General features: G+C 42.6%; 1 protein-coding gene across 1 annotated transcript in view; it reads right to left on the reverse strand.

Moving 5' to 3' along the window:
• The window catches only part of vit (vitrin), a 120,962-nt gene that overhangs the window by 41,220 nt on the left and 63,001 nt on the right, over positions 1-16,741 (reverse strand). Inside the window, exons 7-9 of the mRNA XM_065007789.1 lie at positions 10,350-10,544; positions 7,726-7,773; positions 2,680-2,718 (exon numbers count right to left, since the gene is read on the reverse strand). Coding sequence (XP_064863861.1) covers positions 2,680-2,718; positions 7,726-7,773; positions 10,350-10,544 — 282 coding nt within the window. The remainder of the gene's footprint in view (positions 1-2,679; positions 2,719-7,725; positions 7,774-10,349; positions 10,545-16,741) is intronic.

The raw sequence follows: 16,741 nt of genomic DNA on the forward strand, positions 1-16,741 counted from the left end.
ATGAGATGTTAATTTGATGAAGCTTTGTAGAACTAGGGCAATAAAACAAAACATCTAATACTATAAGTAACTAATGCTACATCTAATACTATAAGTAACTAATGCTACAAGTTACTAATGCTACATCTTATACTATAAGTAACTAATGCTACATCTAATACTACAAGTTACTAATGCTACATCTAATACTATAAGTAACTAATGCTACATCTAATACTACAAGTTACTAATACTACATCTTATACTATAAGTAACTAATGCTACATCTAATACTACAAATAACTAATACTACATCTTATACTATAAGTAACTAATGCTACATCTAATACTACAAGTAACGAATACTACATCTTATACTATAAGTAACTAATGCTACATCTTATACTATAAGTAACTAATGCTACAAGTTACTAATACTACATCTAATACTATAAGTAACTAATGCTACATCTAATACTATAAGTAACTAATACTACATCTTATACTATAAGTAACTAATACTACATCTTATACTATAAGTAACTAATGCTACAAGTTACTAATACTACATCTAATACTATAAGTTACTAATACTACATCTTATACTATAAGTAACTAATGCTACATCTAATACTACAAGTAACTAATACTACATCTTATACTATAAGTAACTAATGCTACATCTAATACTACAAGTTACTAATACTACATCTTATACTATAAGTAACTAATGCTACATCTAATACTACAAGTTACTAATGCTACATCTAATACTACAAGTTACTAATACTACATCTTATACTACAAGTTACTAATACTACATCTTATACTATAAGTAACTAATGCTACATCTAATACTACAAGTTACTAATACTACATCTATACTATAAGTAACTAATGCTACATCTTATACTATAAGTAACTAATGCTACATCTAATACTACAAGTTACTAATACTACATCTAATACTATAAGTAACTAATGCTACATCTAATACTATAAGTTACTAATGCTACATCTAATACTACAAGTTACTAATACTACATCTTATACTATAAGTAACTAATACTACATCTTATACTATAAGTAACTAATGCTACATCTAATACTACAAGTAACTAATGCTACATCTTATACTATAAGTAACTAATGCTACATCTAATACTACAAGTAACTAATACTACATCTTATACTATAAGTAACTAATGCTACATCTAATACTACAAGTTACTAATACTACATCTTTATACTATAAGTAACTAATGCTACATCTAATACTACAAGTTACTAATACTACATCTTATACTATAAGTAACTAATGCTACATCTAATACTACAAGTTACTAATACTACATCTAATACTATAAGTAACTAATGCTACATCTTATACTATAAGTAACTAATGCTACATCTAATACTACAAGTTACTAATACTACATCTTATACTATAAGTAACTAATGCTACATCTAATACTACAAGTTACTAATGCTACATCTAATACTACAAGTTACTAATACTACATCTTATACTATAAGTAACTAATGCTACATCTAATACTACAAGTTACTAATACTACATCTATACTATAAGTAACTAATGCTACATCTTATACTATAAGTAACTAATGCTACATCTAATACTACAAGTTACTAATACTACATCTAATACTATAAGTAACTAATGCTACATCTAATACTATAAGTTACTAATGCTACATCTAATACTACAAGTTACTAATACTACATCTTATACTATAAGTAACTAATACTACATCTTATACTATAAGTAACTAATGCTACATCTAATACTACAAGTTACTAATACTACATCTTATACTATAAGTAACTAATGCTACATCTAATACTACAAGTTACTAATACTACATCTTATACTATAAGTAACTAATGCTACATCTAATACTACAAGTTACTAATACTACATCTAATACTATAAGTAACTAATGCTACATCTAATACTATAAGTTACTAATACTACATCTAATACTATAAGTTACTAATACTACATCTAATACTATAAGTTACTAATATGACATCTAATACTATAAGTTACTAATACTACATCTAATACTATACGTTACTAATACTACATCTACTACTATACGTAACTAATACTACATCTAATACTATAAGTAACTAATACTACATCTAATACTATAAGTAACTAATACTACATCTAATACTATAAGTAACTCATGCTACAGCGAATACTATAGGTTACTAATACTACAGCTAAAACATAACAGTAACTAGTATTACATCTAATACTATAAGTAAGTAATACTACAGCTAATACTATAAGTAACTAATACTGCATCTAATACTATAAGTAAGTAATATAAGTAACTAACTACTGCATCTAATACTATAAGTAAGTAATATAAGTAACTAACTACTGCATCTAATACTATAAGTAAGTAATATAAGTAACTAACTACTGCATCTAATACTATAAGTAAGTAATATAAGTAACTAACTACTGCATCTAATACTATAAGTAAGTAATATAAGTAACTAACTACTGCATCTAATACTATCAGTAAGTAATATAAGTAACTAACTACTGCATCTAATACTATAAGTAAGTAATATAAGTAACTAACTACTGCATCTAATACTATAAGTAAGTAATCTAAGTAACTAACTACTGCTTACGTAGAACAAATGAAAGTTGGAACATACCTTGGGCTGTCACCTTTCCGTGGCCATTCTGTGACTGCCCTATAGAGGCAATGTTGAGAATAACATCATGTGTACTTTTAACATTACAATCTTGGAAATACCTGTAGCACTACTTTCTAAGACAACGACAGCAACAGCAACAGCGACAACAACAGCGACAACAACAGCGACAACAACAGCGACAACAACAGCAACACGTGACAACAACAACAACAACAACAACGACAACAACAACGACGACAACAACAACAACAACAACAACAGCAACAACAACAACACGTGACAACAACAACAACAACAACAACGACATCAACAACAAACAACAGCAACAACAACAACAGCGACAACAACAACAACAGCAACAACAACAACAGCAACAACAACGACAACGACGACAACAACAACAACGACAACAACGACAACAACAACAACAACAACACATTCTGTTGTTTCGGCCAAAGCCAGGGATGGTGCTGGATTAAGATTCATAAAGGAACTTAAAATAGAGCATCAAACAACTACCTTTACATTTTTCACCTTCAAACAATTACATTGAATAAACACTTAAATCACACAAGTTATGTCAAATAATTTGTGACAAACTTAACCTTTGAAATTGGTGCAATTGATAGCCGACTATGTTATCTTTAATCAAAGATGAATGTAAGTTGAAGGTAATTTATCGATTCGTCGAGATCTATTTTTTTAAAAGAAAATAAAGCGTTATCCTGATGGACATAAAACAACAAGACATCACGTGGGTTACCGTGGGTTACCGTGGGTTACCGTGGGTTACCGTGTCGGAAAAAACATGACAACACGAGACACGAGAGAGTCACACATAAACACCAGTGCAGGACCCCCCCCCCCCCGAACGAACAGCAGCCAACACACACTACGGACCCCACAGTGAATAGCAGTAACCCATCACCAACCTACAGACCCCCACAGTAAATAGCAGTAACCCATCACCAACCTACAGACCCCCACAGTATATAGCAGTAACCCATCACCAACCTACAGACCCCCACAGTAAATAGCAGTAACCCATCACCAACCTACAGACCCCCACAGTATATAGCAGTAACCCATCACCAACCTACAGACCTCCACAGTAAATAGCAGTAACCCATCACCAACCTACAGACCCCCACAGTATATAGCAGTAACCCATCACCAACCTACAGACCCCCACAGTAAATAGCAGTAACCCATCACCAACCTACAGACCCCCACAGTAAATAGCAGTAACCCATCACCAACCTACAGACCTCCACAGTAAATAGCAGTAACCCATCACCAACACACACTACAGACCTCCACAGTAAATAGCAGTAACCCATCACCAACCTACAGACCCCCACAGTAAATAGCAGCAACCCATCACCAACCTACAGACCCCCACAGTAAATAGCAGTAACCCATCACCAACCTACAGACCTCCACAGTAAATAGCAGTAACCCATCACCAACACACACTACAGACCTCCACAGTAAATAGCAGTAACCCATCACCAACCTACAGACCCCCACAGTAAATAGCAGCAACCCATCACCAACCTACAGACCCCCACAGTAAATAGCAGTAACCCATCACCAACCTACAGACCTCCACAGTAAATAGCAGCAACCCATCACCAACCTACAGACCCCCACAGTAAATAGCAGTAACCCATCACCAACCTACAGACCCCCACAGTAAATAGCAGCAACCCATCACCAACCTACAGACCCCCACAGTAAATAGCAGCAACCCATCACCAACCTACAGACCCCCACAGTAAATAGCAGTAACCCATCACCAACCTACAGACCCCCACAGTAAATAGCAGTAACCCATCACCAACCTACAGACCTCCACAGTAAATAGCAGCAACCCATCACCAACCTACAGACCCCACAGTAAATAGCAGTAACCCATCACCAACCTACAGACCCCCACAGTAAATAGCAGTAACCCATCACCAACCTACAGACCCCCACAGTAAATAGCAGTAACCCATCACCAACCTACAGACCCCCACAGTAAATAGCAGTAACCCATCACCAACCTACAGACCCCCACAGTAAATAGCAGTAACCCATCACCAACCAACCTACAGACCCCCACAGTAAATAGCAGTAACCCATCACCAACCAACCTACAGACCCCCACAGTAAATAGCAGTAACCCATCACCAACCAACCTACAGACCCCCACAGTAAATAGCAGCAACCCATCACCAACCTACAGACCTCCACAGTAAATAGCAGTAACCCATCACCAACCAACCTACAGACCCCCACAGTAAATAGCAGTAACCCATCACCAACCTACAGATCCCCACAGTAAATAGCAGTAACCCATCACCAACCTACAGACCTCCACAGTAAATAGCAGCAACCCATCACCAACCTACAGACCCCCACAGTAAATAGCAGTAACCCATCACCAACCAACCTACAGACCCCCACAGTAAATAGCAGTAACCCATCACCAACCAACCTACAGACCTCCACAGTAAATAGCAGTAACCCATCACCAACCTACAGACCCCCACAGTAAATAGCAGTAACCCATCACCAACCTACAGACCCCCACAGTAAATAGCAGTAACCCATCACCAACCTACAGACCCCCACAGTAAATAGCAGCAACCCATCACCAACCTACAGACCCCCACAGTAAATAGCAGTAACCCATCACCAACACACACTACAGACCCCACAGTAAATAGCAGTAACCCATCACCAACCAACCTACAGACCCCCACAGTAAATAGTAGTAACCCATCACCAACACACACTACAGACCCCCACAGTAAATAGCAGTAACCCATCACCAACACACACTACAGACCCCCACAGTAAATAGCAGCAACCCATCACCAACACACACTACAGACCCCCACAGTAAATAGCAGCAACCCATCACCAACCTACAGACCCCCACAGTAAATAGCAGTAACCCATCACCAACCTACAGACCCCACAGTAAATAGCAGTAACCCATCACCAACCTACAGACCCCCACAGTAAATAGCAGTAACCCATCACCAACCTACAGACCTCCACAGTAAATAGCAGCAACCCATCACCAACCTACAGACCCCACAGTAAATAGCAGTAACCCATCACCAACCTACAGACCCCCACAGTAAATAGCAGTAACCCATCACCAACCTACAGACCCCCACAGTAAATAGCAGTAACCCATCACCAACCTACAGACCCCCACAGTAAATAGCAGTAACCCATCACCAACCTACAGACCCCCACAGTAAATAGCAGTAACCCATCACCAACCAACCTACAGACCCCCACAGTAAATAGCAGTAACCCATCACCAACCAACCTACAGACCCCCACAGTAAATAGCAGTAACCCATCACCAACCAACCTACAGACCCCCACAGTAAATAGCAGCAACCCATCACCAACCTACAGACCTCCACAGTAAATAGCAGTAACCCATCACCAACCAACCTACAGACCCCCACAGTAAATAGCAGTAACCCATCACCAACCTACAGATCCCCACAGTAAATAGCAGTAACCCATCACCAACCTACAGACCTCCACAGTAAATAGCAGCAACCCATCACCAACCTACAGACCCCCACAGTAAATAGCAGTAACCCATCACCAACCAACCTACAGACCCCACAGTAAATAGCAGTAACCCATCACCAACCAACCTACAGACCTCCACAGTAAATAGCAGTAACCCATCACCAACCTACAGACCCCCACAGTAAATAGCAGTAACCCATCACCAACCTACAGACCCCCACAGTAAATAGCAGTAACCCATCACCAACCTACAGACCCCCACAGTAAATAGCAGCAACCCATCACCAACCTACAGACCCCCACAGTAAATAGCAGTAACCCATCACCAACACACACTACAGACCCCACAGTAAATAGCAGTAACCCATCACCAACCAACCTACAGACCCCCACAGTAAATAGTAGTAACCCATCACCAACACACACTACAGACCCCCACAGTAAATAGCAGTAACCCATCACCAACACACACTACAGACCCCCACAGTAAATAGCAGCAACCCATCACCAACACACACTACAGACCCCCACAGTAAATAGCAGCAACCCATCACCAACCTACAGACCCCCACAGTAAATAGCAGTAACCCATCACCAACCTACAGACCCCACAGTAAATAGCAGTAACCCATCACCAACCAACCTACAGACCCCCACAGTAAATAGTAGTAACCCATCACCAACACACACTACAGACCCCCACAGTAAATAGCAGTAACCCATCACCAACACACACTACAGACCCCCACAGTAAATAGCAGTAACCCATCACCAACCAACCTACAGACCCCCACAGTATATAGCAGCAACCCATCACCAACCTACAGACCTCCACAGTAAATAGCAGTAACCCATCACCAACCTACAGACCCCCACAGTAAATAGCAGCAACCCATCACCAACCTACATACCTCCACAGTAAATAGCAGCAACCCATCACCAACCTACAGACCTCCATAGTAAATAGCAGTAACCCATCACCAACACACACTACAGACCTCCACAGTAAATAGCAGCAACCCATCACCAACCTACAGACCTCCACAGTAAATAGCAGTAACCCATCACCAACCTACAGACCCCCACAGTAAATAGCAGTAACCCATCACCAACCTACAGACCTCCACAGTAAATAGCAGTAACCCATCACCAACCTACAGACCCCCACAGTAAATAGCAGTAACCCATCACCAACCTACAGACCTCCACAGTAAATAGCAGCAACCCATCACCAACACACACTACAGACCCCCACAGTAAATAGCAGCAACCCATCACCAACCTACAGACCCCCACAGTAAATAGCAGTAACCCATCACCAACCAACAGACCCCCACAGTAAATAGCAGTAACCCATCACCAACACACACTACAGACCCCACAGTAAATAGCAGTAACCCATCACCAACACACACTACAGACCCCCACAGTAAATAGCAGCAACCCATCACCAACCAACCTACAGACCTCCACAGACCATCTGGCTGGACTTACTTGCACTGGAGGCTGCTGCTACAGACGCAAAGTACGGATGACTGCTGTCTGGATCAGAGCGATAGAGATGATCAACCCAGGGAGAGAGAGAGAGAGAGAGAGAGAGGGGGGAGGTAGGAAGGTGGCGGAAGGGGGAGAAAGAGAGAGAGATGGTCAACCCAGGGGGAGAGAGAGAGAGAGAGAGGGGGAGGTAGGAAGGTGGAGGAAAGGGGAGAAAGAGAGAGAAATTAAAGGAGGGAGCGAGAGAAAGAGAAAGAGAGGGGGAGGGAGATCCCCCTACATACCTGTCCCATGTGATGTGCAGTAAAAGTAGCCAGGTGTCTCTTATCGATGCCTAATAATCATCATCTGACTGTGTGTTCATTTGACTTGAGTGACGAGATGAAATATTAAACAGAGAATCACGGGGAGACAGAGCTCTCACTCCCTGAGAATCACGGGGAGACAGAGCTCTCACTCCCTGAGAATCACGGGGAGACAGAGCTCTCACTCCCTGAGAATCACGGGGAGACAGAGCTCTCACTCCCTGAGAATCACGGGAGACAGAGCTCTCACTCCCTGAGAATCACGGGAGACAGAGCTCTCAGTCCCTGAGAATCACGGGAGACAGAGCTCTCACTCCCTGAGAATCACGGGGAGACAGAGCTCTCAGTCCCTGAGAATCACGGGGAGACAGAGCTCTCACTCCCTGAGAATCACGGGGAGACAGAGCTCTCACTCCCTGAGAATCACGGGGAGACAGAGCTCTCAGTCCCTGAGAATCACGGGGAGACAGAGCTCTCACTCCCTGAGAATCACGGAGAGACAGAGCTCTCACTCCCTGAGAATCACGGGGAGACAGAGCTCTCACTCCCTGAGAATCACGGGGAGACAGAGCTCTCACTCCCTGAGAATCACGGGGAGACAGAGCTCTCACTCCCTGAGAATCACGGGGAGACAGAGCTCTCACTCCCTGAGAATCACGGGGAGACAGAGCTCTCACTCCCTGAGAATCACGGGGAGACAGAGCTCTCACTCCCTGAGAATCACGGGGAGACAGAGCTCTCACTCACTGATCTAATGTGGTTTCAAAACGGCATCACAAAAATGTACAAATCAGCACACGATCGTGATGGTCGAGGTAAAGGATTCTCCATGGTGATAGCTGACATACCGTCTGTCCTTAAAGTGGATCTACTGTTGGATTGGTTATACATTAGCCAATCAGGATTGGTATTACTGGATCAGTTCTTACATTAGCCAATCAGGATTGGTATTACTGGATCAGTTCTTACATTAGCCAATCAGGATTGGCATTACTGGATCAGTTCTTACATTATCCAATCAGGATTGGCATTACTGGATCAGTTCTTACATTAGCCAATCAGGATTGGCATTACTGGATCAGTTCTTACATTATCCAATCAGGATTGGCATTACTGGATCAGTTCTTACATTATCCAATCAGGATTGGTATTACTGGATCAGTTCTTACATTAGCCAATCAGGATTGGCATTACTGGATCAGTTCTTACATTATCCAATCAGGATTGGTATTACTGGATCAGTTCTTACATTAGCCAATCAGGATTGGTATTACTGGATCAGTTCTTACATTAGCCAATCAGGATTGGCATTACTGGATCAGTTCTTACATTATCCAATCAGGATTGGCATTACTGGATCAGTTCTTACATTAGCCAATCAGGATTGGCATTACTGGATCAGTTCTTACATTATCCAATCAGGATTGGCATTACTGGATCAGTTCTTGCATTAGCCAATCAGGGGATGCAGAGAAGGATGGAGTCAGTCATGTCACTCTGTATCTCAGTAAATACTCCTCTATACACATAACATAACATACATGGAGCCATACATTTAATCCGGAAGAAAAGTACATCACATCAAATGTTCTTCTACACCTGCATTGTTTGCTGTTTGGGGTTTTAGGCTGGGTTTCTGTACAGCACTTTGAGATATCAGCTGATGTAAGAAGGGCTTTATAAATATAAAGGGCTTTATAAATATAAAGGGCTTTATAAATATAAAGGGCTTTATAAATATAAAGGGCTGTATAAATATAAAGGGCTTTATAAATATAAAGGGCTTTATAAATACATTTGATTTGATTCCTTGTCCATAGTCGAGGCTGGGTTTCTGTACAGCACTCCGAGATATCAGCTGATGTAAGAAGGGCTTTATAAATATAAAGGGCTTTATAAATATAAAGGGCTTTATAAATATAAAGGGCTTTATAAATATAAAGGGCTGTATAAATATAAAGGGCTTTATAAATATAAAGGGCTTTATAAATATAAAGGGCTATATAAATATAAAGGGCTTTATAAATATAAAGGGCTTTATAAATATAAAGGGCTTTATAAATATAAAGGGCTTTATAAATATAAAGGGCTGTATAAATATAAAGGGCTTTATAAATATAAAGGGCTTTATAAATATAAAGGGCTTTATAAATATAAAGGGCTGTATAAATATAAAGGGCTTTATAAATATAAAGGGCTTTATAAATATAAAGGGCTTTATAAATACATTTGATTTGATTTTCATTTATTAAATCACATGTAATGTATTATAAACCTGAAAGCACAATGTTTGTGTTTCTGAGTGTGTGTGTGACTCACCTGTATCCCTGGCTTTGTGGACAGCAGCGCGGGGCTTGGCTGTTGTAGTAGTGGTGGTGGGTGGGAGGGTTGTGGTGGTAGTGGGTGGAGGTGTGGTGGTGGCCGTAGTGGGTGGAGGTGTGGTAGTCCTGGTGGGTTCTGGTGTTGTAGCCGGCATTACGGTAGTGACCACAGGGGCTTTGGTCTCTTTCTGACCTGAAAAAGACGAGGGGAGGGGAGGGGAGGTAAGAGAGGGAAGAGGAGAGGAGAGGTGGAGGGGAAGTGAGGAAAGAGGGAGGAGGCGAGGAAGGAGGAGAGGAGAGGAGAGATAAAGTGTTGCTCTTTCTTTACCTGCATGTCTCCTATCAACCAGGTGTTCCTCTTTCTGTACCTGCATGTCTCCTATCAACCAGGTGTTCCTCTTTCTTTACCTGCATGTCTCCTATCAACCAGGTGTTTCTCTTTCTTTACCTGCATGTCTCCTATCAACCAGGTGTTCCTCTTTCTGTACCTGCATGTCTCCTATCAACCAGGTGTTCCTCTTTCTTTACCTGCATGTCTCCTATCAACCAGGTGTTCCTCTTTCTGTACCTGCATGTCTCCTATCAACCAGGTGTTCCTCTTTCTTTACCTGCATGTCTCCTATCAACCAGGTGTTCCTCTTTCTTTACCTGCATGTCTCCTATCAACCAGGTGTTCCTCTTTCTGTACCTGCATGTCTCCTATCAACCAGGTGTTCCTCTTTCTGTACCTGCATGTCTCCTATCAACCAGGTGTTTCTCTTTCTGTACCTGCATGTCTCCTATCAACCAGGTGTTCCTCTTTCTTTACCTGCATGTCTCCTATCAACCAGGTGTTCCTCTTTCTTTACCTGCATGTCTCCTATCAACCAGGTGTTTCTCTTTCTGTACCTGCATGTCTCCTATCAACCAGGTGTTCCTCTTTCTTTACCTGCATGTCTCCTATCAACCAGGTGTTCCTCTTTCTGTACCTGCATGTCTCCTATCAACCAGGTGTTCCTCTTTCTGTACCTGCATGTCTCCTATCAACCAGGTGTTTCTTTACCTGCATGTCTCCTATCAACCAGGTGTTCCTCTTTCTTTACCTGCATGTCTCCTATCAACCAGGTGTTTCTTTACCTGCATGTCTCCTATCAACCAGGTGTTCCTCTTTCTTTACCTGCATGTCTCCTATCAACCAGGTGTTCCTCTTTCTTTACCTGCATGTCTCCTATCAACCAGGTGTTTCTCTTTCTGTACCTGCATGTCTCCTATCAACCAGGTGTTCCTCTTTCTGTACCTGCATGTCTCCTATCAACCAGGTGTTTCTTTACCTGCATGTCTCCTATCAACCAGGTGTTCCTCTTTCTTTACCTGCATGTCTCCTATCAACCAGGTGTTTCTCTTTCTTTACCTGCATGTCTCCTATCAACCAGGTGTTTCTCTTTCTGTACCTGCATGTCTCCTATCAACCAGGTGTTCCTCTTTCTGTACCTGCATGTCTCCTATCAACCAGGTGTTCCTCTTTCTTTACCTGCATGTCTCCTATCAACCAGGTGTTCCTCTTTCTGTACCTGCATGTCTCCTATCAACCAGGTGTTCCTCTTTCTGTACCTGCATGTCTCCTATCAACCAGGTGTTCCTCTTTCTTTACCTGCATGTCTCCTATCAACCAGGTGTTTCTCTTTCTGTACCTGCATGTCTCCTATCAACCAGGTGTTTCTCTTTCTGTACCTGCATGTCTCCTATCAACCAGGTGTTTCTCTTTCTGTACCTGCATGTCTCCTATCAACCAGGTGTTCCTCTTTCTTTACCTGCATGTCTCCTATCAACCAGGTGTTCCTCTTTCTTTACCTGCATGTCTCCTATCAACCAGGTGTTCCTCTTTCTGTACCTGCATGTCTCCTATCAACCAGGTGTTTCTCTTTCTGTACCTGCATGTCTCCTATCAACCAGGTGTTCCTCTTTCTGTACCTGCATGTCTCCTATCAACCAGGTGTTCCTCTTTCTGTACCTGCATGTCTCCTATCAACCAGGTGTTCCTCTTTCTTTACCTGCATGTCTCCTATCAACCAGGTGTTCCTCTTTCTGTACCTGCATGTCTCCTATCAACCAGGTGTTCCTCTTTCTTTACCTGCATGTCTCCTATCAACCAGGTGTTCCTCTTTCTGTACCTGCATGTCTCCTATCAACCAGGTGTTCCTCTTTCTGTACCTGCATGTCTCCTATCAACCAGGTGTTCCTCTTTCTTTACCTGCATGTCTCCTATCAACCAGGTGTTCCTCTTTCTTTACCTGCATGTCTCCTATCAACCAGGTGTTCCTCTTTCTGTACCTGCATGTCTCCTATCAACCAGGTGTTCCTCTTTCTGTACCTGCATGTCTCCTATCAACCAGGTGTTCCTCTTTCTTTACCTGCATGTCTCCTATCAACCAGGTGTTCCTCTTTCTGTACCTGCATGTCTCCTATCAACCAGGTGTTCCTCTTTCTGTACCTGCATGTCTCCTATCAACCAGGTGTTTCTCTTTCTGTACCTGCATGTCTCCTATCAACCAGGTGTTTCTTTACCTGCATGTCTCCTATCAACCAGGTGTTCCTCTTTCTGTACCTGCATGTCTCCTATCAACCAGGTGTTCCTCTTTCTGTACCTGCATGTCTCCTATCAACCAGGTGTTCCTCTTTCTTTACCTGCATGTCTCCTATCAACCAGGTGTTTCTCTTTCTTTACCTGCATGTCTCCTATCAACCAGGTGTTCCTCTTTCTGTACCTGCATGTCTCCTATCAACCAGGTGTTCCTCTTTCTTTACCTGCATGTCTCCTATCAACCAGGTGTTCCTCTTTCTGTACCTGCATGTCTCCTATCAACCAGGTGTTCCTCTTTCTTTACCTGCATGTCTCCTATCAACCAGGTGTTCCTCTTTCTTTACCTGCATGTCTCCTATCAACCAGGTGTTCCTCTTTCTGTACCTGCATGTCTCCTATCAACCAGGTGTTCCTCTTTCTGTACCTGCATGTCTCCTATCAACCAGGTGTTTCTCTTTCTGTACCTGCATGTCTCCTATCAACCAGGTGTTCCTCTTTCTTTACCTGCATGTCTCCTATCAACCAGGTGTTCCTCTTTCTTTACCTGCATGTCTCCTATCAACCAGGTGTTTCTCTTTCTGTACCTGCATGTCTCCTATCAACCAGGTGTTCCTCTTTCTTTACCTGCATGTCTCCTATCAACCAGGTGTTCCTCTTTCTGTACCTGCATGTCTCCTATCAACCAGGTGTTCCTCTTTCTGTACCTGCATGTCTCCTATCAACCAGGTGTTTCTTTACCTGCATGTCTCCTATCAACCAGGTGTTCCTCTTTCTTTACCTGCATGTCTCCTATCAACCAGGTGTTTCTTTACCTGCATGTCTCCTATCAACCAGGTGTTCCTCTTTCTTTACCTGCATGTCTCCTATCAACCAGGTGTTCCTCTTTCTTTACCTGCATGTCTCCTATCAACCAGGTGTTTCTCTTTCTGTACCTGCATGTCTCCTATCAACCAGGTGTTCCTCTTTCTGTACCTGCATGTCTCCTATCAACCAGGTGTTTCTTTACCTGCATGTCTCCTATCAACCAGGTGTTCCTCTTTCTTTACCTGCATGTCTCCTATCAACCAGGTGTTTCTCTTTCTTTACCTGCATGTCTCCTATCAACCAGGTGTTTCTCTTTCTGTACCTGCATGTCTCCTATCAACCAGGTGTTCCTCTTTCTGTACCTGCCAGTCTCCTATCAACCAGGTGTTCCTCTTTCTTTACCTGCATGTCTCCTATCAACCAGGTGTTCCTCTTTCTGTACCTGCATGTCTCCTATCAACCAGGTGTTCCTCTTTCTGTACCTGCATGTCTCCTATCAACCAGGTGTTCCTCTTTCTTTACCTGCATGTCTCCTATCAACCAGGTGTTTCTCTTTCTGTACCTGCATGTCTCCTATCAACCAGGTGTTTCTCTTTCTGTACCTGCATGTCTCCTATCAACCAGGTGTTTCTCTTTCTGTACCTGCATGTCTCCTATCAACCAGGTGTTCCTCTTTCTTTACCTGCATGTCTCCTATCAACCAGGTGTTCCTCTTTCTTTACCTGCATGTCTCCTATCAACCAGGTGTTCCTCTTTCTGTACCTGCATGTCTCCTATCAACCAGGTGTTTCTCTTTCTGTACCTGCATGTCTCCTATCAACCAGGTGTTCCTCTTTCTGTACCTGCATGTCTCCTATCAACCAGGTGTTCCTCTTTCTGTACCTGCATGTCTCCTATCAACCAGGTGTTCCTCTTTCTTTACCTGCATGTCTCCTATCAACCAGGTGTTCCTCTTTCTGTACCTGCATGTCTCCTATCAACCAGGTGTTCCTCTTTCTTTACCTGCATGTCTCCTATCAACCAGGTGTTCCTCTTTCTGTACCTGCATGTCTCCTATCAACCAGGTGTTCCTCTTTCTTTACCTGCATGTCTCCTATCAACCAGGTGTTCCTCTTTCTTTACCTGCATGTCTCCTATCAACCAGGTGTTCCTCTTTCTGTACCTGCATGTCTCCTATCAACCAGGTGTTCCTCTTTCTGTACCTGCATGTCTCCTATCAACCAGGTGTTCCTCTTTCTTTACCTGCATGTCTCCTATCAACCAGGTGTTCCTCTTTCTGTACCTGCATGTCTCCTATCAACCAGGTGTTCCTCTTTCTGTACCTGCATGTCTCCTATCAACCAGGTGTTTCTCTTTCTGTACCTGCATGTCTCCTATCAACCAGGTGTTTCTTTACCTGCATGTCTCCTATCAACCAGGTGTTCCTCTTTCTGTACCTGCATGTCTCCTATCAACCAGGTGTTCCTCTTTCTGTACCTGCATGTCTCCTATCAACCAGGTGTTCCTCTTTCTTTACCTGCATGTCTCCTATCAACCAGGTGTTCCTCTTTCTTTACCTGCATGTCTCCTATCAACCAGGTGTTCCTCTTTCTGTACCTGCATGTCTCCTATCAACCAGGTGTTCCTCTTTCTGTACCTGCATGTCTCCTGTCAACCAGGTGTTTCTCTTTCTGTACCTGCATGTCTCCTATCAACCAGGTGTTCCTCTTTCTGTACCTGCATGTCTCCTATCAACCAGGTGTTCCTCTTTCTTTACCTGCATGTCTCCTATCAACCAGGTGTTCCTCTTTCTGTACCTGCATGTCACCTATCAACCAGGTGTTCCTCTTTCTGTACCTGCATGTCTCCTATCAACCAGGTGTTTCTCTTTCTTTACCTGCATGTCTCCTATCAACCAGGTGTTCCTCTTTCTTTACCTGCATGTCTCCTATCAACCAGGTGTTTCTCTTTCTTTACCTGCATGTCTCCTATCAACCAGGTGTTTCTTTACCTGCATGTCTCCTATCAACCAGGTGTTCCTCTTTCTGTACCTGCATGTCTCCTATCAACCAGGTGTTTCTTTACCTGCTGGTCTCCTATCAACCAGGTGTTCCTCTTTCTGTACCTGCATGTCTCCTATCAACCAGGTGTTCCTCTTTCTGTACCTGCTGGTCTCCTATCAACCAGGTGTTCCTCTTTCTGTACCTGCATGTCTCCTATCAACCAGGTGTTTCTTTACCTGCTGGTCTCCTATCAACCAGGTGTTCCTCTTTCTGTACCTGCATGTCTCCTATCAACCAGGTGTTCCTCTTTCTTTACCTGCATGTCTCCTATCAACCAGGTGTTCCTCTTTCTGTACCTGCATGTCTCCTATCAACCAGGTGTTCCTCTTTCTTTACCTGCATGTCTCCTATCAACCAGGTGTTCCTCTTTCTTTACCTGCATGTCTCCTATCAACCAGGTGTTTCTCTTTCTGTACCTGCATGTCTCCTATCAACCAGGTGTTTCTCTTTCTGTACCTGCATGTCTCCTATCAACCAGGTGTTTCTCTTTTACCTGCATGTCTCCTATCAACCAGGTGTTCCTCTTTCTTTCTGCATGTCTCCTATCAACCAGGTGTTTCTTTACCTGCATGTCTCCTATCAACCAGGTGTTCCTCTTTCTTTACCTGCATGTCTCCTATCAACCAGGTGTTCCTCTTTCTTTACCTGCATGTCTCCTATCAACCAGGTGTTCCTCTTTCTGTACCTGCATGTCTCCTATCAACCAGGTGTTCCTCTTTCTGTACCTGCATGTCTCCTATCAACCAGGTGTTTCTTTACCTGCATGTCTCCTATCAACCAGGTGTTCCTCTTTCTTTACCTGCATGTCTCCTATCAACCAGGTGTTTCTCTTTCTTTACCTGCATGTCTCCTATCAACCAGGTGTTTCTCTTTCTGTACCTGCATGTCTCCTATCAACCAGGTGTTCCTCTTTCTGTACCTGCATGTCTCCTATCAACCAGGTGTTCCTCTTTCTTTACCTGCATGTCTCCTATCAACCAGGTG

This window comes from Oncorhynchus nerka, linkage group LG23, assembly GCF_034236695.1.
Source record: "Oncorhynchus nerka isolate Pitt River linkage group LG23, Oner_Uvic_2.0, whole genome shotgun sequence".
Classification (NCBI taxonomy): domain Eukaryota; kingdom Metazoa; phylum Chordata; class Actinopteri; order Salmoniformes; family Salmonidae; genus Oncorhynchus; species Oncorhynchus nerka.